General features: G+C 39.3%; 1 protein-coding gene across 4 annotated transcripts in view; it reads right to left on the reverse strand.

The window, feature by feature from the left end:
• Positions 1–27,392, reverse strand: part of LOC131688989 (nephrin) — an 837,157-nt gene that overhangs the window by 174,055 nt on the left and 635,710 nt on the right. For all 4 annotated transcript variants that reach the window (XM_058973699.1, XM_058973698.1, XM_058973697.1 and 1 more), the window contains exon 5: positions 8,325–8,477. In XM_058973699.1, coding sequence (XP_058829682.1) covers positions 8,325–8,477 — 153 coding nt within the window. The remainder of the gene's footprint in view (positions 1–8,324; positions 8,478–27,392) is intronic.

Consider the following 27,392-nt stretch of genomic DNA (forward strand, 5'->3'; position numbering starts at 1 on the left):
CATTCACTTTTCAAAGGGACCTGGAACTCACCAAAAGCAGATGGGTAGTTCCCGGCAAAATATCTGAGGCACGTGTAATCATCCTTCTCCGATTTTAGCCAATTTTGGGAGCACTGATCATCTAGGGCCAGCCTAAAATGATCCAAATTATTGTGTCGATTGAACCAGTTGCTATGCGTGTGAAACTTCTTTCTTGTGGTCGTTCATTTGCTGGCTGTCGATCATTGGGTCTGCCCTCTCCCTCGCTCTCGTGTACGTCCATATCGTTTTCGCTAGAGCAGTTTTGATTTTCGATGTTGGATGTTCGGTGCTTATTGTGTTTTAGAGTGACTCTGGTATAGCCGTCTTCTTTCTGATCTACTATTTCGCTAGATGTACTGGTCGATGGTCTGGTGATATCGGAGATTATTGTTTGGCCGACAATTATTTGTTTGGCAGGATGTTTGTCGTTTGGCGGCACTTGGTTTCGAATCAGTTGGTGGGTGGTTATTTGAGTGCTCCTAACACTAACTTTTTGTCGGAATAGATTAGCGCCGGCTTGACGCAAATCCTTAAAACTAAAACGCACTTTGTGTTTCAATCGAACGACTGGTCACAGTGCTTTCGCATAGGCCTGCTAAGCCAGGACAAGTTTCGGCTTCACTGTATCTTATCGGCATAAACAGAACTTCTGCTCGGACCGAACATCACTTTTCACCAGTCGTTCGATTGCAACACAAAGTGTGTTTTAGTTTTAGGAATTTGCGTCAAGCCGGCGCTAATCTATTCCGACAAAAAGTTAGAGTCGGTTTCTGATGAGACGAAGTTGAAACGCACCCATGTATTACTTCAGTGTAACAACAAAATTCTAAAGATAAAATTCTATTCTGCAAATGACTAGTCAGTAGAATTCGCATTTGTATCTACCATTCTTGCGTGTATGATTTGAAGTGTTTTGAGAAACTTCCCGACTTCTTCACCTTTGGATCAACATCAGATGTTGCTTTAAGTTGTTGTCAATAATTATTCTACAGTTTTCACGATGTCACTCGCGTTACGGGTTGGTTCGGTCGAATGTAGTTGTAAAAGAAGGTCAATTGATCGAGTGTGATGTAGAAGAGAGTCAATCAAAGATAAGTGACTTGCTCTTGATGGTTACATGGTTGTCTGAGAAACAACATCGGTGGATTATTAGAATATAATATTCCTCTGTGATGTGGCACATAACTTCCGGATATGGAATACGTACTAGCAGAATTACATCGACGCTTTCAACAAAGTTTTCGAAACGACTACACAAATACATACATTCAATAAAATTTTACTACTTATACATTCATTTGAAGTAACGTACATGTTTTTTTTCTAATCGAAAAAAATGCGAGTAATAAAGTTTTTTTTTTCGTCCCGTAAAATTTCTAAAGTGTCTGCTAACATGTTTAGACCTGCGACCCTTCATATATCACAGAGATATAAAAGAGCAGCTTATACGAAAAAGAAGGAAACATCTGCTCGATTCAGATTAATCACTACTAATATTGTCCTCTATCAGTCCTCACTTTGGCAAACATTGAGAACTTAACCGTTCTAGACCATATATAGTACACAATACATTTTAAATTCATGACACAATAAGCGGAAATAGAAAAATAAATGAAGTACAAATGGAATTTTTAATTTGATATCACGTTCAATCGTTTTTCCCAGGAAAAATCTTTCATTTCAGTAATAGTTAAAAATATTGTAATACAGTAGAAACAGTAATGCACAATAAGTATCGTTCTTTAAAACTGTGCTGGATGTCTTAATTTTGATTTTGATTGGATGTTAGAATATAAATTGGACATTTCCAAAAAAAAATTCTAACATGAAGACGAAAAATCCACAAACGAATCGGATATACTCTAAGAATTTCCGTCCATAAATTGATGTGCTAATATTCTCTAATCTCAAAGACGACAAACCCCCAAATTTATTCGAACCGCAAACCCATCCGAACAAGCTGAGACACAAACAAATCACACCGAGATATAGAAGTGACTAGTCATTTGAAAGACTCGCAGTGAAAAAGAAAACCAACTATCTCTTCCGGTTCCAGTCCTGAACTTTTTCTTGTACCAACCACACACACCCAAGAATATAAAGCGACAAATAACAGGGCTTACATGCCCCTGACTAAAGTGAAGTGATTAACCCATTTGTTATCCGAAACACTTATCCAACAACCAGCCATGAAGACATACGGGGAAATAAGAATGGACCCTGTCAGTCGAAGGCCACAGACAACCCTCACTTCAATTATCAACTATCAAGATTCCATGTTAAACTTCATGTAAAAACTGAAATAAGTTAAACTCTATGAAAAAAGTAACCTAACTAAAAATATAGTTTGATAAGTAGCTTTTCAGCTTTGCTCCATCAGGACGGGAAGTTGGATCTATCACCGCTGTTATGCGATACTCGTTATGGTTCGCTTTTATTAAATCAAGAGATGTTTCATGTGTGACAAAATTGAATTTTTTGCTCGAAGCGTCTTGAAACTTGGTAGAGTTCGAGCATATGATAATACGAGGTATTAAAAAATATATTGCGTGTCAAAAAATTCACTTTTTTTAAATTCCATAGATTTCTAATGACTTAAAATAAAATCTTTGTGCCTTTTTCCTATAGAAAGGGTTTGAAATCACTCTAAAAATCAATTTTTAACAAAAGCCCGGAGGGCAGAGTGTAATATACTATTCGGCTCAGTTCGCCGAGATTGCAAAATGTCTGTATGTGCGTGTGTACGTTTCTGTGTCTGTGAATGCGAATGTATGTTCTAATAGCGCTCATTTTTCTCAGGCCATTTCGGCCAAATGGACCCTTTCGGCTAAATGACCTCTTTCTGCCAAATAATCTCTTTAGGCCAAATGACCTCTTTCGGTCAAATGACCTCTTTCGGCCAAATGACCTCTTTCGGCTAAATGACCTATTTCGGCCAAACGACCTCTTTCGGCCAAATGACCTCTTTCGGCCAAATTACCTCTTTCGGCCAAATTACCTCTTTCGGCCAAATTACCTCTTTCGGCCAAATTACCTCTTTCGGCCAAATTACCTCTTTCGGCCAAATTACCTCTTTCGGTGAAATGGCCCCTTTTGGTGAAATGACCTCTTTCGGTGAAATGACCCCTTTCGGTCAGATGACCCCTTTCGGCCAAATGGCCCCTTTCGGTCAAATGGCCCCTTTCGGTCTAATGGCCCCTTTCGGTCTAATGGCCCCTTTCGGTCTAATGGCCCCTTTCGGTCTAATGGCCACTTTCGGTCTAATGGCCCCTTTCGGTCTAATGGCCCCTTTCGGTCAAATGGCCCCTTTCGGTCAAATGGCCCCTTTCGGTCAAATGGCCCCTTTCGGCCAAATGACCTCTTTCGGCCAAATTACCTCTTTCGGCCAAATTACCTCTTTCGGCCAAATTACCTCTTTCGGTGAAATGGCCCCTTTTGGTGAAATGACCTCTTTCGGTGAAATGACCCCTTTCGGTCAGATGGCCCCTTTCGGCCAAATGGCCCCTTTCGGTCAAATGGCCCCTTTCGGTCTAATGGCCCCTTTCGGTCTAATGGCCCCTTTCGGTCTAATGGCCCCTTTCGGCCTAATGGCCCCTTTCGGTCTAATGGCCCCTTTCGGTTAAATGGCCCCTTTCGGTCAAATGGCCCCTTTCGTTCAAATGGCCCCTTTCGGTCAAATGGCTCCTTTCGGTCAAATGGTCCCTTTCGGACAAATGGTCCCTTTCGGTCAAATGACCAAGTTGCACCCTTCGGCCAAATTGCCAAAATGAATGGTAAGCTAGCAATTGGTATCCGGTCCACGGCATTTGGTCAAATGACCTTTCTCATGATGCTTTTGTTGTTGTTTATAGTCAGATTAGGTAGTTCGTATATTTTTTAGAAATAAGGGCCAAATCATCAACTAGTAATAAATTCTGAAAAATGACGCGTTTTATAAAAAAATAACAAGTTGAAAGTTCTGAAGCGGTATTCCATTTTTTAGAAAAAAAGAAAGAAAGTGATTTGTGGCGTTTTGCGTTAATCTCTAACACATCAGGATCGGTTTTAATGAGTATTAGATTAATCATTTTACTCTTGATTATAAAATTAACTACCAAGTAAGAGTAATATATGAAAAAATCTGGTAAGTGGCTAAATCAATGACCGAAATAGTGCTTTACGCTCAAGATCACTTATGTACTGTCTACTTTGGAGGCTTAGTATCTACAAAGACTTTTGCACCACATTTTGACACAAAATAGTTTTGATCAATGCATCTAGTAAGTATTTACAATTACCGCTTTAAACAAACATAATTAGACGCTTGGGATAAATCAAAGTTGTTAGGAATAATATTATAAACAACTTTGTTTAAACCTATGCTAGGGTGGTTCTATATTTAAAAAAAGAACTTTTTAACGGTTTGAGATAGAGCTTTACTGTCTTCGATGAAGTTTGCTGTAGACATGAAAGCTCTAGCTTTTATATTTTCCATTGCACGAGAAATTCAAATGTAAGCTTTAGGGTGTTCCTTAAAAAAACGGTTTTATTTCTATAACTTTTGAAGTTTTTTTTTACGTTAAAGTGCCCTTTGGACAACTTGAAGATTATTTTAGGGCGCATAATTTGCTTAAAAACACCAACTACTTAACTTTTTTCGATTTAAAGTTATAAGAACTTTTATATAAAAAATATAGCTTTTTTAAAAAGAATTTTCTTCGATTCGGGCACTGAACATTAAATACTGTTGCTTTCATATGAAATAGCATGCTTAGTATAGATCACCAAAAAATTAAAAATACGATATCTTTTTATATCTTGCAATATTTACTCAGAAAATAGTTTATTTTTAGTAAAAAGTATATATATAACTATCTAACGAGCGAAGCTAGAGGTTCAATATATTAAGACAAATCGTTCTCCTTAAAAATATCTGAAAGTATTTCTAATGTGATCTTAATGAAAAATTAAAACAGCAAAAGTTATACAAAGAAAACCATTTTTTAAGAAACACCCTAATTTTTTTTTGTAAATTTCTTGTAAAATGAAAAGTACATGACTTAGAGTTTCAGTATCTTCGACAAAGTTTTTTCAAATTTCATTTTCTTCAATTTTCGGGAAACTCCATCTCGAACCAATAAAAAGGTAATTTTCTAATTTACAAAAATTTAGAATCACCCTACCCACTATTTAAAATAATACAAAAGTATTGTGAAGCGCAATATTTTATCATGAAAACGAAACTACATTTTTTATATTGTTCACCGTGAAAGTAATTTAAACATATTACAAAGAGTCAATTAATGAAAAACCAAATTTTTAATATAACTTTTTCAGTTTTCATTTTTTTCCAACCTATCCCTCAGATGTTTTTCAGAGTTTTTGAAGACGAACATTTTCTTCTAATACATCAAAACTCTAGCTTTTATTGTTCAGAAAATATAAGCACTTAATATTTCAAAAATAGATTTTTTAAATCAATTTGAATATGAAATTTAAAAAAAAATATTGTATTCGCCATTTTTGCTCAATTATAACTCTAATCATGACCTTATTTATAGTTCAAAAAGAATTATCTTTTATTTTTATTTAAATGAGTGATATTGTTATTTCAAACAAACCCATTTTTGGCGAAAAAGTGCTCATAACTTTTCAACGGAAATAGTTAGATATATGGTACTGTGAAACAAATTATTCGCCTTGAAACAATCTTAAAGTTGTCTGAAGACTGCTTTAGTTTTAAATGAATACAGAAAAAGTTATTGGAATAAAACTGTATTTCGAAGAAACACCCTAAGCTCCGACTTTAAATTTGTTGTAAAATAAAAAGTATGACAGATAGAGCTTACATGTTTTCAGCAAACTTTTTCAAAATTTGTCGTTCTACAACTTCGCTGAAGGTCGTTTGGCTCTAGCTAGAATGATTGAAAAGTTAATTTTTTGATCTTGGTAAAATTAGAACCACCCTAACTGTTGTTTTAACCAAAAGGGAGGGCTCATAAACTACGAAAACTTCTCCAAAGACTTAATAAGGCTAAGTTGTATAGTTTCAGTAAAATCTCAAAATTCCTGCTAAATTTGCATTCTGGACCACTGTGCATTGCTGCCAATGATATTTTGACGAAGAACTATAGACGAATTTCGCGCTAAATCGTATTCGGAGATGGCAGCACCCTGTCAGATTTTAATGAAACTTTCTGTACATGAAGACTTTGTCACAAAAAAGCCACTTTTCGTTCTTTATTTTTACAAAAATGATCTAGACTGTCTTTTCAAAAGGGTCAAACTTTTTTTATCATTTTTTTTAAATCGCTATAGTCTAAAAATGACAAATGCTACAAAAAATGTTATAGAAGTGATTTTTACAAAAATAGTAAAAATTTTGAATAAAAAAAATATTAAAAAAATTCTTCATCGACTTCTACACTGAAAAAAAAAACGATTTCAAAAATTTAAAGTCGAGTTACATAAAAGAATTATCTTTGATTTGGATGAAATTTTGTTCCAAGATAGTTAATTATGTTTCCTATCTGCCGTCAAAAATTCCAGTTGGGCACTTTCAAGGAAAAAAAAAATTATTTAAAAAAAAACTTTTCCTTGTCCAAACTGAATTATTTTTTCAGTGCATTTTTATCGAAAACTAAACCAATAAAAGTCATAATCATCTCAGAATCCAATTTCCCAACTGCTAGTTGCCGGATACACGTGAAAAGTATCAGTGACGACCAGTCGTTCGATTGAAACACAAAGTGTGTTTTAGTTTTAAGGAATTTGCGTCAAGCCGGCGCATTGCGACAAAAAGTTAGTGTCGGTTTCTGATGAGGCGAAGCCGAAACGCAACCGTGTAATCAGTAACGAATTTGGTATATATTCATAACAAACTTGAATGAGGGCAAAGATAAGTCGAGATTTTACTAAATACCACTTGGCCGTGTACGAAAAACTGTCTTGTCTATGTACCCGCCCGGGAAGTAGAGATTGATGGTATAGTCTCCAACAAGGGCCTTAATTGCGAAGTATGGGGTTCGCTCCTTCGAGAACCTTTTGCTTCGACCAGTGAAAATTCTGGTCCGCAAGCAATTGTGATCAGGAAAAATCAAGGAGTATACCCGAGCAGAAGAAAATAACTTCAGAATACCGTTGAAAATTCTAGATTAACAAAAGTACTCATAAGATTTTTGCTGATCCGATTTGTAGCATGTCTCAATGCGGGAGCTTAGCTGAGCTGCTGGGTTTTATTCAAATATTAGCAGATGATAAATTTTAATAACAGTGTTATGAAACCACTTTATTCTGGGTACACAGTTTCCCGTTTGAAGAGTTTTCCTAGAAGAAGAAGCTTCAACATGAGCTAATTATGCAAACTTTTTTTCCCAAAAGAAAAAAAATTGATAAACCAATTTGCGCATGAAGACACCAAACCTGACTTAGAAAAGTTGGATTTGAATGTGTTTTGTGCTGCCAGTTAGATGTTATATCCAAACTAGCACCAAAATTGGCGCCAATTAGACACTAAATTTAAACAGTTCACATAACATGTTTTAACGCCTAAAGCAACTGGCTGGTATCGAGGAATGACTCGGTTAGCCAAACCCAGAAGCTCTGGGTCGCTGACGAGTACATGGGTGCCAAACGCCTGCGAGTATGCAACATTTTTTTGCAGAGGAAAAAAAATTAGAAAAACCAATTTGCGCCTGATGGCACAGGATAGGTCGTGGAATGAGAGCCAAACTGTTTGGATTTCATGTCAAACTGGCGCCAATGTTGGTGTTAGTTTGGATATATCGTCTAAGTGGCAGCAAGTTGGTATCAGTTACTGATGAAACATTCCAATCCAACTTATTTATCAGCTTATTGGGATTTGTTTTCGAACTGTCATCTTCATCGTTGTTATCAAAGAACTAGTTGCCACGCTAATCGCGATCGAGCTGTAACACTTACATCAATTATTATAATATCCCTCCAACTACGCTGGTGCTTGTGTTGGTTGAGGGGTACCATAATTATGAATTAATGAATAGGGGAAGTATCGTTTCAAAACAGAATTAAACTATTACTAGCTGCAAATCGCCTCAAACAAAACAAGCACTATAACAATCATAAGACTTAAATTCCTGCTATCGTTTCGTTGTCATCATATCAACCCCCATCCCAAAATGGTTCTTTTAGGTATATCAAACACCGGAATAAATTTCATTCCATTCGGCGCTTGAGCCGAAAAGTCCCTCACTGGCGCATGAATATTTATAACTTACGATCGTTGTCGCTAGCAGCAGCAGCAGCCAGAACGTTAACAACGAGACACACTATTGGTGGGGACTTACCGGATTTAAACTCCGAGTTCCCCCGGTACCAGACGATCTGTGCCACTGGTTTCGAGTTCGCGACGACACAGGTCAGCGTCAGGTCCTGACCTTCCCGTACTTCCACCTTGGAGTTGTGGCTGTAGCCTTGAATTTCGATCGACGACGGTGGTGCTGAAATAAAAGAAAAAAGAAAGAAAAAATTAGAACATTCCATCTTCGTTTTGGTACTGCTTGTGGCAAATGGTAGTAAAGGGCGTTATGTATGCTGAAAGAGAGGCAGGCAGTTTCGCATTTATTATTAACCGTTGGCACGGTTTGATACCATCCTTGCTACGAAACAGCAGAGTGCTGGCACCCTAGCTTGTGTGCGGGGAGGCGTAAAGCTTTTCACACATTATTTTCCACCAAATTGGGCCGGGGGTTGAAAATATGTTCGGTTCGTTTGACGCTACTGATGTAAACCGGGTCTTCGAAAGCAATTTCGTGCATCGAAGAGATTTGGTAGCACGAGCGGCAAAAATAGGTGGGTAAAAATTAAGGAACTTCATTGCATCTTTATTTTTTGGTTGAAATATGTTATTTCCTTCGGTTAAGGTCAGAATCCGATTCTGTTAAGAAAAAGAATCCGTTCCTAAAATTAATCGTTCAAATACAAGACGTTATAAAACGCTCCAAAAGAACGCTATTCGGTGGATAAAATTATTGAAAACTGCTTTCAAAAATAAAAGCCTCCGGAAGCGCTGTGCATTAAAAACAACAAAATACTACGGTTCTGGCTTCCTCCCGATTCGATTAATTTTAGAGAAAAACCGCGCGCCTCCATCATCGACGATATACAATAGAGAGGCTTCGCTTCGGCGGGCGAACGGTGAAAATTGAAAACTCAAGAAATTAATTGGAAATTATTCATCATTTCTCCTGCAACAGAATGCTGCCAGAATCATCCGGTTCTGGCGGTGGCGGATGGATTCCAGGGGGATCATTATTGAATTTAGTCATGGGAAAAGCCTTCCACCCATCAGCCGATGCTAATTCGGGGAATTGTTTGAAAATAGGAATAGCGAATAATAGGCAGCTTTCGCTATTTTGGAGACGGGGAGTGAAATTAAAATTATTAGATAGCGTAATTCTCTAGAAATGGGCGTAGTAAAATTGGTTTTCTGCTGGTTTTTGAATCGTTGGAAATTCAGGATAAGAATGTTGAGGGAACTTTAATACAATTGCGATTCTAGGAAACGGGGAAGATTGATGGCTTATATTATTTATTCGATTTTAATAGGGAACAGCGGTTGGTGAAGTGTTAAAAACAGACATTATTTCATTGCTGGGCGTCGGATGGCCGATAACTGAGTTGCTGACAATTTTCGGGAACAGTACCTTGTGCCATTGACAAACGGATTCGTTCGATGGACGAAACTTTTTTCGCATTAATAATCATTGATTGAATTGGAATAGCAATTTGTTACTACGGAATGTGATTGGATTTTAATTTTTTCCTTTGCTGAAGCAGCGATAGACTGCAAATTGCCTGACTCAGCTCAAATAAATTGTTAAAAGTCTCACTGTTCAACACTCTCAACAAAAGCCGATTGTAGATTGTTATGATGTTATATTGGAGAACCGGGAACAATAGTACCATCAACAGATTGTTCCCGTATCTATCCTCAGTTGCATAATTTCAAATCCGATTCGAACTCCAGCTTCCATTCTGCCCGCAAAGAAACTCCGGGCATTGTCGAACGTTCCGTTGCAGATGGTAGGGTGGAGGCGGCAAGGAAGACAATATACATTTCGATGAATATGTAAAGGACCTTCCAAGAGTATCTGCTTTCTTCGAGCAGGCTTTTCTATCCTAATCCCTTTCAGGCCGCCACTCTCACTCTCTCGTTGCGTATCCCTGGTCGTTGCCGAGCTCGTCGAAAGGATTACTTCTTTCACTTGACCGACCCGTATCCCATTACCGAACAGGGCACCTCGGCCGGCACATGTCACTGCCCCCGTCAGGGGGGGGGGGGGGGCATTTTCCTGGGACCATCGACACCACAATCGGACGCTTTGTTTGTTTAGCAAAATGCTTCCATATTTATGACGGAACCTGATGCGACAGAACAGGGAAGAAGCTGAGTGGGACCTATCTTCTTTGCTTGTTTGGTTTTTCAAAAAAGGATTTGTTGTGTGTGTGTGAGAGTTTGTATCGGGTGCGGTTTTCAACGAGCCAGCATCCTTTTTTCCATGTTACTGCACGTGTACAAACTCCGGAGCACGGCTAAAGTGAAAAGGATAATACATAACTCATCCATATTTGTCAAGTCCCTAAAAATGACACAACCATCATAATCCTTTCGAGGAAGAAATGGGCTCGTCGTCTCTTCGGTTTACTCTACTCCCCTCCACCCACCTAACACACAACCCAGCCATGGAAAGTAGACTGTGTAGCGAAAAGTACCGAGAGCAACGATGTGCCGGGAGCGAAGACGATATGCGACGCCTGCAGAGATAAGGATTTCACTTGAGTGGAAATTTCTCGAGTAAGTGTGCCTTTGTGGAATTTCTGTATATCTGCTGGCTTCGGTCGATGGCACCGTTTGAGACTTACGATGGATGATGATGCAGTTCAGCACACAGGCTAAGCCTTTTGCCGATAACCTATGTAGTAGTAGGCTCGTAAAGCCAGCGTGTCCGGTGTGTGGTGGATCAAAGCAGCCCCGAAAGGGTCCCGTAACGTAACGGTGATAGATTGAACGTTGAAGGCTTTTGTTGCAGCTCAAGTGTATGGTCTTTTGTGACGGGGGGAGGTGTCGGCGACGCAGTACAACTTCTTGGGACCAATCAGATGTAAATCTATTGACTGGAAATATGAACTCAAGCGTTTTGCTCCCTTCCTTCGGAAGATTCTTGTTGAAATCAGTTGAACATATTGTTATTGTAGGTTATACAGTTACCAATTTGATAAAGTGATCGGAACTAGTTGCCATAGCTTAGTCCTGGAATATGATCCATGCAGAACGCTTTATTTGTTCAACCGTGTCAAAGTTACCTTTCCCAGCAAAACGTCCAATTATGTCATGTTCTAGTGTTTGTGTGTATTTTCAAAACCATTTCCCTTCGCCATAGTCCGATCGTATTTGCATCATTTTCATACATGAATGGAGAGATTTGCTTGACAAGCAACTGGCAGTTGATTGTGGTATTTAAGTGGTTGAGTTCTACTGAGTGGGCATATTATTTCCGTTTACCTTACAAAAATACACGGCAAAAAAATCTGTTCATAAATTCACGAAGATAATTTACGCACTGCAAACTCAGACAGGGCTCAGTTTAATTAAATTTAAAATCTTCATACGCGTACCCAAGTAAAAATTGAAGTTTTATAGCTCGCTACAAGTACAATCTAAGTTTTATGAGTGACTATAAAACTACCACAAAACCTAAATTGTTACTGGGGTAAGTTAACACCTTTATTATAAATTTCCCTTCGCGAAGTATGGGGATTTACAAAAAAACACATCTTTCATTTGGATAAAATTTTGTTCCAATATAGGTAATTGTGTTACCTACCTACCTTAAAATGTTCAAATCGGGCACATTCAAGGAAAAAAGTTAGCATCTCAGGATCCCATAAAACTTAGTTTGTGAGAAGAAATTGTCTAATTTAGCAACTAGGTATATTTTAATTAATCAAGAATCCCATTGAAACAAGTTTATGTCATTAAACAAATATTCCATTATTACTTCTTTATTTTCTTGTTTGGTTCTGAGGAAGCATCACGCGACAAACCCGTTAACGTACAAATGCTTGAGTCGTTCGCGACCATCCACGACACCTACACTAGAGTGACAAGAAAAAAACGACCCCTATCGGCCTACCCAGTCCCCAGTCGATTACTAGTCCCACCAGGAGTATTTGCTCCAAATTTGAAGCAAATCGGACAAGTCTAGCTACCGGACCAACGTGCCTGAAGTTTGTATGGGATTTTTCGACAATTTACATGGAGGAAACCCACTAACTCGCATTTTCTCCGCTAGGTGGCACTGCATGCATCGTATTATCACTGTAAATGAAAATATGAAAGAAAATTTAATTGTCTACAACTTTTTCGAAGACTGCTAGTCAATCCAGCATTGTTCAAAGATGTTATTGAACTTTTAACGAAGTGATGTCTGAATCAGTTTTGCATGGGGCCTAGTAGTGCATTGATGTGTATCAGTACTCGATTCTCACGAACTAAACAATTTCGTGAAATAATGGTTAGGTTTAGCTCAATGGCATGTTCAGAAGAATTGTAGTAAATAGTACGAGTGATATTTCGGTTATAACATTTTAGTTCCACCTGTGACCGCATGGAGGGCGCCTACACTAACTTTTCAACGGAAAAAGATAGAAATCAGGAGTCTTCTAAAATGTTGTAGAACAGGCATTTTTCAGTAATTCTTCCGAACATCCCAATATTCTATCTCTCTTCTATCAAAAGTTAGTGTTGGTGCCATATATGCGGTCACAGGTGGAACTAAAATGTTCCATCCGAAACATCACTCGTATTATTTACTACAATTTTACTACTACGATAACTCGTATCATATACTACAATTCTTTTGAACATAGTATTCTGCTAAATCTAACCCTTATTTTACAAAAATGTATAGCACTTGGAAGTCGAGTACTAGTACACAATCATGCACTGCTAGGCCCCATGCAAAACTGACTCAGACATCACTTCGTTAAAAGTTTAATAACTTCTTTCAACAAAGCCGGATTGATTAGCAGTCTGCAACAAGGTTGTAGACAATTAAATTATCTTTCTTATTTTCACTTACAGTGATAATACGATGCATATAGTGCCACCTAGCGGCGAAAATGCGAGCTGGTGGGTTTTCTCCATGTAAATTGTCGAAAAATCCCATACAAACTTCAGGCACGTTGGTCCGGTAGCTAGACTTATCCGATTTGCTTCAAATTTGGAGCAAATACTCCTAGTGGGACTAGAAATCGACTCAGAGGTGGGTCGATTGAGTTTTCAAAAATTCATTATTTTTCTGGGCAGTCTAACCTACACTCGTGATCTCGCAAACATGATAACGTCAGGTGAACGTCTCAGCACGTATAAATTTTCAAACGTGGTCTCAAGCGTGAACCTAACAACTCCCGCGCTCGCACGATCATGAATCGGTCACTTCCGAAAGTTTCTATCTTCGGCATCAGCAGACTAGGTCCATGCCTTCAATTAAACCAATTAAAAAAAGAAAGCTCTCATATCCACTGAACGACACGGTCGTGGCATGACCGAGAACTTCGGTGATATGGGTTAACTCACTCCCTGTCAGAATGTAAATTAAATATCAAAAACGCGACAAACACGTTAACATACGAACGCTTATGCTCTTCGCGATCAAACTACGCCCGCGATCGCGCAAGCTTGATAACACCCCGGTAATAAGATAAACGTTTGACCACTTACGAAGTTTCAAACGCGGTCTCAAACGCAAACCTACAAACGTCCGTGTTCGCGCGATCATGAATCTGTCACGTCCGAAAATTATTTCCCTCCATTCTAGCAGCTTAGGTCCGTACATTCAGTTGGACCAATCAAAAAATAAAACTCATATCTACTAGACAACACGTCCCATGGCGACATGACCGGGAACTTTAGTGATATGGAAGATCTTACTTTTTTATAGCATCTAAACTGTACACCGAAAACTAAGTATCAGATTCACGGTTCGCGTGCGATCATCCAAGAACACATGCGAATATGCGAAAAGTATACGGTTATAAGATCGAATTTACACACGCGAAGTTACATACACGTTAGCACATGCAACATACAAACGCACACGCGATTAAACACGTTAACGTACAAGTGCTCGAGCCCTTCGCGATGATACACGTGATCGCAAAGTCTCTACGCGCGCACAGATCTGAACCGTGCCATGAATATCCCATTCAGAATCACGGCCCGCTGCAATTGGCCTTAAGCAGTGTTTTAGTGGGCGACATTGCCTGTCTCGTCTGAAATTGTAGTGTGTGATTCTGACGGGCAGCCCTTCCAAGAACCTAGCTCTACAGCTCCAGTAGGACAACTCTCAAAAAAGGTTTTTAAACATTTCAGTTCCACAAAATTGTTACCATTATAGAAATACACCATTTTATTGAACAGAATAATTTGGTATATCGAACAGTTCTTGAGTTATTCTCATTTTTTGTTTTGAAAAAGGACTACCTTGTATTCCCCTATAGGTTGAGGGGTTTGACGATATTGCATACATCATCAAGCATATTGCGTGCATCAGTGCTAAAGAACCTACGACAGACAAATGTTTTGAAATGTTTATTGCATTACGCCTCGATACTAATGCATCTAGGAGCACCTGCTCAGACAAACGACCACCAGTGGTCTGCGCACACTGGTGTGACCGACTCGCGGGTCGCTGTGAATTGATTTTTGCTGTGGGCCGTGTTTGCAAATATTATTCAACAGCTTAATGGCTGGGTTATTGGACACGGCTCGCAGTGGAGGTCATTGTGTGTCGATTTATCGGTCGACTACGTCATCGTGCTAATTATTTTAAAAAATGTAAAAGTTGAAGCCTATTAGTCTTAATTGATTGCTGTGCTCATTTGAAAGTTTACATTCCACTTTGTTATGAATGTATACCAAATTCGTTACTGGTACTTTTTGTATGTATAAGGCAACTAGCAGTTGAGAAATTGGATTCTGAGATGATTATGACTTTCATTGGTTTAGTTTTTGATAAAAATACTCTAAAAAAAATTAAGTTTGGACAAGGAAATTTTCTTTTCAACTAACTTTTTTTCCTTGAAAGTGCCAACTTGAATTTTTGACGGTAGGTATGGAACATAATTACCTATCCTGGAACAAAATTTTATCCAAATTAAAGAAAGGGTGTTTTGTAAATCGACTTCAACTTTTTAAAATCGATTTTTTTTAGCGCAGGAGTAGATGAAGAATTTTTTCAAAAATTTTATTAAAAAATTTGATTAATTGTGTAGAAATAACTTCTACAGTTTTCTCTTGTAGGATTTGTCATTTTTAAACTGTAGCAATTAGTAAAAAATTGTTAAAAAAAGTTTCGCCCTTTTCAAAATACAGTCTAGATCATTTTTGGAAAAACAAAGTATGCAAAGTGGCTTTTTGTGACAAAGTTCTCATGTACAAAAGGTTTCATTAAAATCTGAGAGGGTGTTGCCAACATTTGTTCGAAATGGCGCGAAATTCGTCTATACATTCATTGTGTACGAAAAAATAATAGTTTCAGTCCTGCAGAGCCACACATACGAGCGTTCCAAGAGTAGACGTCCAACCATTTCCACGCCGAGGAGCGCCGCAGCGAACACGATAGCTCTTGATTCAATTGTCTGGCACAGAAAAACCAAAAAGAATCGTAAAGCTTAGAATTGTAGTTACTTGATGACCCAAAATAAACTAATAGGAAAAAGTTCGAGGTTCGGAAAATGGCTTCATGTAAACCAAGAAATCTCATTTCTTACAATAAAATTCGCTCACATTTCTTCAGTATTGTGTGGTTCATCGATAGGCTACACATATTGTGCATTCTCATAAAAAAATTAAGTCAATTCGTTGATTAGTTTTTGAGTTACCGTGTTTGCCAATTTGAAAAAAAAAACGCGGTTTCAAGGAAAACGCTTTTAAAGGGTGTCCCACATCAAATTGCATCACGGGATAATCCATTAGGTATTTTCTGTTGAAAACTTGGGTAAAAGTAGTTTAGAGTGTATTTTACACTGTATTTTTATCGCTGTAAGTTTTTCGAAAATTTTTGCTGATGGATTGGAATCTGCGTGTGTTATAGCAAATAAAATTACGCCAAAATACAAATTTCTTTTTTTAATTTTTTGCTGTAAGACCCCCTTGAGAAAAAATTATACTAAATAATCAGAACGGGTTATGTGGGGGGGGGGGGGGTCGTAAAAACATATTTTAACAGCTTCGGTATATTAAAAAGAAAGAAAAAATATGTCCCGAATGTGTCAATGCCCTCATTTCATCACTCTAAAACATAATCTGTACAGTAAAGGGTGTCCCACATCAAAATGCATCACGGAAAAAACGCTGTAGAAAATAACGCATTCGGTATTTTCTTTTGAAAATTTTGATAGAAGTAGTTAAAAGTGTATTGTTTACATTGTATTTTTATCGCTGTCAGTTTTTAAATGGCGTCACCCGAAAAGCAAAGTCGCGAATTTATTTTGCGCAAGCACCAGGAAAATACTCAACTTTCTCATCGGAACGTCGGAAAACAACTCAGAATCGTGCAGTCAACGGTGAGTCGTGTGATGGAACGTTAACTCTTAGCATCGAACGGAAGGAGATGAACGGTCAGAATGGATATTTTATTAGTGATCAGGATCACAAGCGTGTAGTGAAAGCGTTTGAGTGGAATCCCAATGCTTCGGTGTGGCCAAAAAGTTGAATTTGTCCAAGCCTGGTTCAGAGAACCAAGGACCGGAAGGAACTGCATACGTACAACGAGCAGAACAAAGTGCTTTTATTCTTGGGTGATAAGATCCTCAAAAACACTGATCAGCCATGTTGGTTTTAAAAACGACAGCTAACAACATTGTTTACTAGTTATGATAATAAACATATATACATCTTCATTTATATTTGCTTGGATTTAAGTATGTAAACATAGTTGTTCGTTGTCATTTTTCCGTCGCAGGCTGCTGCACGCTTACCACACTCCTCACCTAGTGACTGCCAAAGACGAATCAGCTTAGAACTCTAAGTACCTTGGTGCAGAAGGTTCCAAATCGTGACAAACGGCAAAAAGTGGTGGGAAAGTCACGGATCCGGAAATTGTACACACAGATGATGACCCATTCTCTCATTATGCATAATGGGACTTACATCAAGGCGGACTTTCGGCAGCTTCCGAGACTACTGTTCTTGCACTACGGAAGCATTCCAAGGAGGTCAAATCTAAGGAAGACATGAAAAAATGGGTTTTTGTACAGAAGAAGCCGCAACCAGATGTTGGCGCCTTTGAGAATCCAAAATCACTACCAAATCCTTCACGTGACTGACGCGTTCAATGTCTGTTTCTATTAGACGATAGTTAAAATAAATCGAATCACTATTCCATGAAAATGATGTTACCGAACACTTTTTCGGATTCACACACATGCGGTTCCTGTTACACCAATCAGCAACGACTTGAAGCTGCTGTTGGAGAAATTTACAATCATCAATTGAACAAATCAGACGAAAAATTTAGAGATCATCCGCGAAGGACAATCGTGAAGCCTTCAGAACTAGTTGTACATCATTGAAGTATAGCAGAAATATCAACGGTCCCAGGTAGCTTCCCTGAGGTATTCCTGCCGTAGAAGTGAAGTGAAGTCTCCTATTTACTCCACATTTTTCCATTTTTACGATTGCGATACTGTGACTTATCTTGTTGAAAGTGGCAGATAAGTCGATGTAAACAACATCGGTTTGAGTGTGACGTTCTATACTCTCTATTGAGTACGATGTTAAACATATCAGATTGGGCGCAGTTGTCCGTCCAGACGTGAAACCGTGTTAATCGTAACTTAGGTACTGCTTACAGTGAGCCTGAAGAGGTTCCATAATCACCAGCTCAAACAACTTCGAGACAGCACTCAATTAAGTTATTCCCCGGTATTTATTAACGTCTCTCTTATTACCCTTTTTATGAACTGGGAACACGTTCGCGTAGAAAGAAGGTCTGCGATACTGCGATGGTCAGATTTACGAAAATCGTAGGATACGGAAAGCGTTGAAACATTTAAATCATGCACCACAGTGCTACCAAGTGTGCTTCGGCATATTCGATGATCAATGCGTGGTCGTGTGTAACATACAACGCACACTAGTACGACCTACGGATCAAAACTGCTGAAGGCAAACCCAAGCTCTTGCCATCAAGTTGGAATTAACTGCTACCAATACGCCACCTCCGGTGGATTTTCGGATTTTACCCGGGCTCCGGTCACAACGAAACAGCTCGTAGTCAGTACCGAAAACCTGACTGGAAAGCGTGTCATCGTTCAACCACGTTTCGACGAGGACAATGATGCAAGGTGATATTGTTCAACGGTTGAGTTGATACCACCCACATTTTGGTAGTACAGCAGCAGCTTGTCCTATCGTTGAACAAGGCCTGTAATCGAAGTGCTTTGAGGCTAGGAAAAGCTCACAGATGCATTTTGCTTGCCAGCAGTAGATTTGTGGAAGGCCCCTGGTCCCAACTTCACCACAGGACCGGGACAGCTGCTGGTCGCTGGCAGGAAGGACTCGACTGTGTGCATCCCGGTGACCGAAGATACGGTATTTTATGGAATGCAGCTGGACTATGTGCCTCTCGTAAACAACTGCGGGTCGCTGGCAGGAAATATGCTGGTAATTAACGATGAATTTAAATCCGAGAACATTTCAGCGCATGAATTATTCGAAATAAATTGATACTTGTCGCAGTAGCAAGTTTGATTGAGTAGGTGTTAAGCTCATGGATTTGCAGAATTCAACCATTCCAAACGTCTTGCAAACCTTTAGGGACAGAAACAGTTTGTGGGTGACGGCGAAAGCCTGAAGTGTGGATCTGTTTTTTCCGCTTAGTTTACATAACCAATCGTACTCGAGTAAGCTAGTACTGCCAGCTAGTCTGTCACTTCTCTACATCCGTTCTTGACATTTCCACTGGCACGTTACCACCTTTTTGAGGTATCGAAAATCATTCCACTATCAGTGTAGTACAGAGTTATAGGCTTGATCAGTAGGGCTCATTATTCCTTAGTGAATGGACAATCCAGATGTTTACTATTTGGGTTGTGATTGTATTGTATTGTTGTTTCCCTACTTTTTTTCTTTCACTTCTCTTTCCATCAGGAATGTAGTAATGAGATGATATGGCAAGGCCCGAATCGATATATTCTGTATATTCTGATTCCTGATTTCCAATTCCACTCTTCGAAGACTAGGATATTCTATTGTAGATAAATGCTTTATCAAATTATGATATTTCTAAACAACTTTTTTCTTGCGATCTGTAACTCTGGTAGTTAATAGAGCAAACAAATGGCAACGTCAAAATTCTCATTTGCCATTCCTTATTTTCCCGCTACTTTTCGAATTTCAACATGCTCAAAGCGAAATCTACGAAAATGACTTCAGACGAAAATTGCATCCATTGGCTTGGAAACGAAAAATTCAGCCAATTCCTGGTGCACCTCGCAGACAGCAGAATCACGAAGCAAACATCAACGATGGATAACCAAGTACCGCAGTTAGTGCTGTATTCAGCAAACATGATTGCCTATTTTTCTCCGACAGTTTCTGCCAGCTTCGAGTTTATTCCGCAAGGAACAATAAAAAGGATAACGAGATACCGCTCGCTGACCCCCTCCACGATGATCGCCCGTCCCGGTTGGACAGACTTTCGCCAGCTCAAGAAGATAGCAGCAAAATACAAACCGATGCCTCTTTTCCGAATGGCTGATCCTAACAAATGAACATGAACGCGAACCATAACAATAGAAGAGTGGCAAAAAAATGGTACTGCTGTTCTCAGGTTTTTTCCCTATCCCCCCCCCCCCCCCCCCCCCTTCAGCAGTAGATCTCTCCGAGCTGCTGTCTAAACTTGGCCCCGGAGCTGAATGGGAAAATCCAGCGAAGCAAAACGACATAATGTTGCATATTTCCTTCCCGGATCTGAAGACGATGAATTGGTTTGCGATTTGCCAGAATAAAAAAAAAAGCTCCATCGACATAAATTTCTGCCGGGACTGTCTCAGTGGGATAGAAACAGGCACTATACTCTCTACGTAGGAAGGGGTATAGAGAGTGTACTTTCTACCACCCATCGAGCGACGCGCGGTTGGCGTCGGTTTCCCACTCACTATCCCACAATCTAGCTTTCCGCCGCGTCCGACGCTGAAAGTGAAAGCGAATGAATGATTTATGGCACTGCGCGAAAAAGGTAATAAAATATCAAGTAAAATTTTGACAATAGGCTCCACGGTAGGCTCACTTACCGACAGAGCTGCGAATGGATTGTGGGAAAAGACTCCCCCGCCGCACGGAGACTGTCGTTCTTTGACGGATCAGTTTTATTTGGCTTTTTATTGTCTACATAGCATGTGATGATACTCGCACTTTCCCAAATAGTACCCCGAAGAGTAGATGAAGGATCAATCGTAAAGCACTCCGACGGGGATTGATTTGTGATCTCTGATAGAGGCGACAGCTGGGTCAATAAAAAACATACTTCATCAAATGATACTTGCAGTGTCTTAAGGGTGGCAGAATTGTGGTGCCATCTTTTGTAATACATTTCCTTAGCAACCAATGTGTTCTAACAACCAGTGATAATGGAAACGCTTGGTAGATTGCGACAATTGCTTTCTCAAGTAGTGTTCCATCAGGCGTGAAATTCGCTGCCTATCAAAACAGTTTATTGCTGCTGGCCCTCATCTATCACAAGTGGAAAAGCCAACCGAATCGATATTATCCAGGGTTTTCCATGTGTCCTTGCTGATATTTAAATTTTTAAATTTCACTACACGGAACTGACATCCATCCGCAATATTCGACTTGCAAATATGTACTTTCCCAAACAGCGCACCAGAGAATACTCCGCGCACATGTGCGCATCTTTTACAGGATAGAGCGAGGGGAAAAAATCTTCCCCAAATCCTCTCGAAACGTCACGCTGTGTACTTTGGCATAATGTGTATGATAATGAAGCTCACTTCACGCTTCTCTTCTCGGATTTAACGAAGCATAAATAAGACAGGCTACGGCGTCGAAGAAATAGCATTTCCCGGCACCACCGGTCCAACCCTGTTCCTAGTTTTTTTTTCGGCACCATCCCCGAAGCGACGAAAAACATATTTTTCTCCCGCTACCACCTTTTCACCACCTTCGAAAAACACACATGAATGCAGAACAAGAAAACCCAAATCCCGAATCCTTTCTGCTAAGCACTCTACAACCTATCCACATTGTCACTGCACGCGTGGAGGATATTTGCCGGAAGGCAAACCGGTCCCGGTTCGCTCAATAAACCCCTTTCCCCGAGCGCGAACTCGTCATATGACTTTATGGTAGCTTCTTCTGGTCCCTCGTCCCGGCGCCCACCACCACCGTCTTGCGCCTTCTTCTCAACCGAAAGGTGTCAAAAATGGCATATGAAAAGCACATAACTTTGAATGTCTGCCTGTGTCGTGCGTGTGTTCTCGTATAGGCAGGATGGAACGGAATAAGTAAGATAAATCCCGCCGAAGGCGAACCAGTATGACTAAGCTTCGCCGCACAGTGGTCCGATATGGAGAAAGGTTGGCTAAAATATAGAATTTTAGCCATGTGGTGTAAGCGAAAAATCTTTCGCTAAACAAGTATGGATAAAATTATAGATAAACCATATCTATAGCAAAATTTATCGGAATAAAGAAGAACTTTTCTAAATTGAATCATTCGACATTTAAAAAAAATGGGAGTTCCAACATTAATTTGAAAGACAATTTAATGAAACTTTTCTGGAGACTCCGAAGGGCGAATATCAGGCAAGTAGAAATTTTTCAAAAATAAATTTAAAATCGCGTTTTTTGGCGACTTTTAACGAAATTTGTAGCTCATTTGGTTTGAACAAATTATTGAGAAAAAATAGCCGAAAGCTATTTCCAACCACCGAAGACAATGGTCACGAAATTCAGTGTGCTTTATACTTTTGCTCGAGCCAGCGCAAAGCGAACGACAAAAACAGTTACTTTTATATTGTGTGCCTTATCTGACGAGCAAAAGAAGTTGGATAGAACCAAGCAGAATATGTATAGAGGTATTCTACCACCCATCGAGCGACGCGCGGTTCGGCGTCGGTTTCCCGCTCACTATCTATCTAGCTTTTCTCCGCATCCGACGCTGAAAGTGAAAGCGAATGAATGATTTATAGCACTGCGCGAAAAAAGTGACTACACCCAAAACACGTGATGCTCTTACAAGTAACGACTCCATCGATTCGCGCTTGACAATGATGGGATTTTCAATTGCACTCCTCTCATGCAACGATAATGATCCATGTTCAGACAGAATTAAATTCAACTTGGTTAAGAATCTTCCTGACCTAGCAAAAAGATGCTTGTTGAATTTATTCAAAAAGTTTCTTGAGCAGAAGAACATTGTCCCGCATGACTGTAGACAAGTGAGAGTTATCGCCATTCCAAAACCGGGAAAACATGCCTCCGATCATAACTCGTATCGACCGATTGCAATGCTATCCTGCATCAGGAAATTGTTGGAAAAAATATCCTTCGATGTCTTGAAAAATTGGGTTGAGACGAATGGCTTGCTATCAGATACCCGGTTTGGTTTTTTTCGGAGGGGAAAGGGAACGAATGATTGCCTGGCGCTACTTTCGTCTGAAATCCAACTCGCTTACGCAAAAAAAAAGAAAAAAATGGCGTCTGTGCACTTAGTCAGAATAAGTTACATAGACCTCCCACAAGGCTCTTGTTTAAGCTCCATTCTCTGCAATTTTTACGTGAATGACGTCGATAATTGTATTGTCAGCCCATGTACTCTAAGATAACTCGCTGATGATGGTGGGAGTTCTTCCTTTAACCCTCCGGAAGTCGCGCATATGCCCCAAGACGATTTTGCCGCTAATGCCCTAAGACGATTTTGCTAGTTTTTCAGAGCAGCGTGCACTCAGTGCACTAGGGCGACTGCCGGAAGGTTAAAAGACCGGTTCTGAGATCTTTCCTCTCGTTTGCTTATTCGATGTGAGGTTATGAATCTACTAGTAATAAAAAAGTTCGAAAGATTTGTCGAGCTTCAATCCCAAACCAGATTCATGGCAGTGTGTTTCAATCACATGTCACAAGAAATCACGCCTGCTAGGTATGTTCCCGCATACATCCGATACTCCCGAATCCACTTTATTCTTCGACACGTCTATGCAAGAGGAGATTCGTGGAATCCCGGATCACCTACGCCCGCTCGAGATCCCCAAAATATTCACAAGTAAATACCAACGCATAGATTGCCTTAGAATGTTTTACACTGATGGGTCACGAAGCCACTGGTTTCGGTAACTTCAACAATAATTTTTCAATTTCATAGCCGAACTAGCAGCAGTTCTCTAGGGTTTGCAACTAGTTAATACAATACCCCCGTACCATTACTTCATCCTCACTGATAGTCTCAGCCCAATTGCAACTCTATGCTCAAGAAGGGTTGATAATCACCATCCGTTCTTCTTTGGGAAGATACGAGTATTTCGGAGTAACCTAACAAGAAAAAGTTATCAATTTACCCTAGTGTGGGTCCCCGCCCATTTCTCTATTACGGGTAATGAGAAAACCGATAATTTAGCCAAGATGGCTGCACTGGATGGTGAAATATATGAAAAAACCAATCGCTTCTCGTCAGAGGACGCTTGCTAGTTGGTAAACATCATGGGACAATCGAGATCTGGGACGGTGGCGACACTCAATTATCCCCAAAGTATCGACGAAGGCATGGTTCAAAGGGTTGGATGTAAGGCTGTTTGGTCATGCACTGAATATTATGAAGCCACATCCCAATTTGTAGATTCTTTACAAAGCCGAAGAAGACCAATCCATGGTGCTGTTAGAGACATCCTGGCTTACCGCGATTCTTTATACATGGAACTTATCTATCATTTTATAAAAACAGTGCATATCAAAATTTAATTACATTTCTCATCCTAGTCTAATCATTCATTAATTATAGTGTCCTAGAATATTCAATTTTGTTTTAAGTTCAGACAATATCAGAAAAATGCAAATAAATACACTCAGAAATACTAGATCATTGTGAAATACAAGAACCTAAGAAAAAAGCAAACAGTAAAGTGGTGATAGTTAAAGTGTTAGTTTTAGACAAATCAAAATTATAATAATAGTTGAAGTTAGGCTCAAAGATTTTTTGTAACATGCTATGTGAAAAAGAAACTTCGGCGTAAAAAGCTTTCGCAAATGCCGTGTCAAATAAACGTATTAAAAAAATACACCCAAAGCAAAAATCTCTTGCAATAATTGCAAACGACAATCACTTGCAAATAATGTTAGCATCGCTTGCATTTTTGCAGTTATATAAAATCACTTCATCTCACGCTATTCCTACATACGTTTCTTCAACACAAAAGTGAAAGGATTTTCACCACATTCATGTGCCTACGCTGGTTGTTATAGTAACGCACGGCGAGTTTTTACTCATCGTCACCAACATCATTAAACGCAATACTGTGGCTTATTCATAACACACGAGACAGCATCGAATTGCGGATGTGCCGATTGTACGCTCTGTTCTCATGTGCAAGAACGGAACAGTGCTAGTAGTTAGTGGTACAATGCACAAGAGCATAAGTTCAAATCTGGGTGCGTTCATAACTTTTTTCATTAGTCGTGCAATCGTTCAAATGTTTATCTATGACTTTTATTCATTCCTAACAATCTGATAGCATGGTTGGATGGATAAAGTGTTGGTTAATGATCTGTCCGTTGCCAGATTGCTGAAAGTCAATAGAGCTAAAATTTGTATTCTTGCCTTGTAGTGAAATCAGTAGTTTTTTGTACATACTTTACATTTTAACTTTTACCATAGTTTCAGAGATCTAGGAATTCTTCCGAACTAGAAAAATCAGTCTGCGATATTTTTTATTCGTAAGTCCAATGATATATAAAATTACAATTTAAAAAAAAATAGGATCAGTGAAAGAATCTACTCGAATAAATAAATAACTACACACTCAATTCGGCTCGGTAGTTTCCCAACAGCCGTGTAATCGGCAAATTTAGAAACTGATATCACAATAAAGTGAAATTTGTTAGCTGATTTTCGGTGAAATATTTTCCGAGTATCAGCTTTGAAACGTTATTTTTACTGAGATCTCAGCCAAAAAATTGTTTACTGAGATTTCAGCTGTTGAGATTTCGTCAAAAGATGCGAAAATAGCTGAGATTCGGCAGAAAAAATTAAGTGTGTAGTTATTCTCAGTTGTCTGATAATATTGTCGAAGATAGTCTTGAGCCTGTTCCCCACAAGAGTCAAACGAAAAAAATGTGTTTTTCTCAGGATTTTTATGATTATGACATGATCAGTATCATTTAAATTGAAAACTTCACAAAGTTGAGTCAATGCAAACTTCGAGTGAAGTCAAAGAACTAGTACTAGTAGCAAGATGTCTGATCATGAAAATAATAGTTGAACGTAAAGGGCGAACACGAAATTATTGCGACACATTCAACAGGGCATAACTTTTTTACCATTGGGTAAAAATCAACCAAATTTTGCACACTTTCTCATTGATGTGTATTGTTTACACGCTGTCAAACTCGAAGTCGTGTTTTTCGATTCATCGAAAATGGAGGTGAATCAACGCGAGTCGAGAGAACAAACACCTGAAATTTCCTGACCTGTCGCACCGGCAGTTGGGAAAAAATGTTGAACATTCACCATTCAACCGTCTCCAGAGAGTTGAAGCGGACCGGGACCGGAGAACAAAAAGACGGAAGGAAAGGTGAAGCGGATGATTAAAACAAATCCCAACGTCTCAAGCCGTGATTTGGCTAAAAATATCGGCATGTCGCAGAGCTACGTCCAGAATTCAAAGAAGAGAGCTGGACTACATACATACAAGGTACAGAACTTCCCAAACCGCGATGAGCGGCAACAATCGACGGCTAAAACTCGGGCACGGAAGCTCTACGAGAAGATGCTGACAAAATATGGCTGCTGTGTGATGGACGACGAAACGTATATAAAAGCCGATTTTAAGCAAATTCCGGGGTTGGAGTTTTTCACCGGCAAGAGCAAGTTCTATGTGGACGACAAATTTAAGAAGAAGAAAATGTCGAAGTTCGCCTCCAAATATCTCATTTGGCAGGCCATCTGCTCTTGCGGACTGAGGAGTGAGCCTTTCGTGACAAAGGGCACAGTAAATGGCGAGATCTACAAATCTGAGTGCTTCGAGAAGCGCCTTTTGCCGTTCTTGCAGCAGCACGACGAAGCTCCGCTATTTTGGCCAGATTTGGCATCATGCCACTATTCTAAAAGTGTCCTGGAGTGGTATGAGGCCAATTCTGTCTATTTTGTTCCAAAGGACATGAATCCGCCAAACTGTCCAGAGCTGCGCCCGGTGGAGCAGTACTGGGCAATGATGAAGCGGGAACCTCGGAAGAGCAAGAAGACAGTCAAAAACGAGAAGGACATGTTAAGAAAATGGAAAAAAACTGAGAAAAAAACTGAGGCTCCATCGATTAACTTTTCTTTTGATTTTTGAAGTGAATATATGTATAAAACTACCCTAAAATTTTGGTTTGATTTTCAACATTATAAGAAAATTGGCATGACTTTATCGGTGTCGTAATAATTTCGTGTTCGCCTATTATTTTCGGCATGCACAAATCGCCTGCCTGATCAGCAGATTTAAAGCAAATTTAGACATTTACTTGGCTCGGACTATTTTTGCATCGGTAAGCTTGGATTTCACACTGATATTTTCCAATAAATCGAGACAACCTTTTACGTTGGTTTCGTCCTCCATCACGGCGAAACACGATTTGATAAGCAATTGCGTGCAAAGTTTCGGGATTCTAGGCTTTTTAGATACTTTTTCTACTTATTACAATTTAGCGTCATCTACACCCCTGTGAACGTCTAAAATACGTTGCATGTTTAAGGATCTCTAAATACTTTGAACAGTTGAATATTCATTTTTGTAACTAGAGAAAATTGTAGCTTGTAAATTAATAATAATAATCAAATTCAATTCGTCGTTGCATCCTAGCCTTGCTTGTAACAGATAACATATTTTTTAGGATTTTTAATGCCTATTATCTTAGTTTTGGAACTGTTTTCATTAAGAACTTTTCATAACTACATTCAGTTTCCAGTGACTATCTCAGGTCATCAGAATTTATACATTTTTGCAATAATTTTAAAGCCCTCCTGAAACGAAATCCTCGCTACATACCTGGCGAAAATGCACACGAATGCCAGAAACCATTTATGACCTATTTTTCGATTTGGGATCACAGTGCGCCTCTCGCTATGGCAAAGGATA

This window comes from Topomyia yanbarensis, chromosome 3, assembly GCF_030247195.1.
Source record: "Topomyia yanbarensis strain Yona2022 chromosome 3, ASM3024719v1, whole genome shotgun sequence".
Lineage (NCBI taxonomy): Eukaryota > Metazoa > Arthropoda > Insecta > Diptera > Culicidae > Topomyia > Topomyia yanbarensis.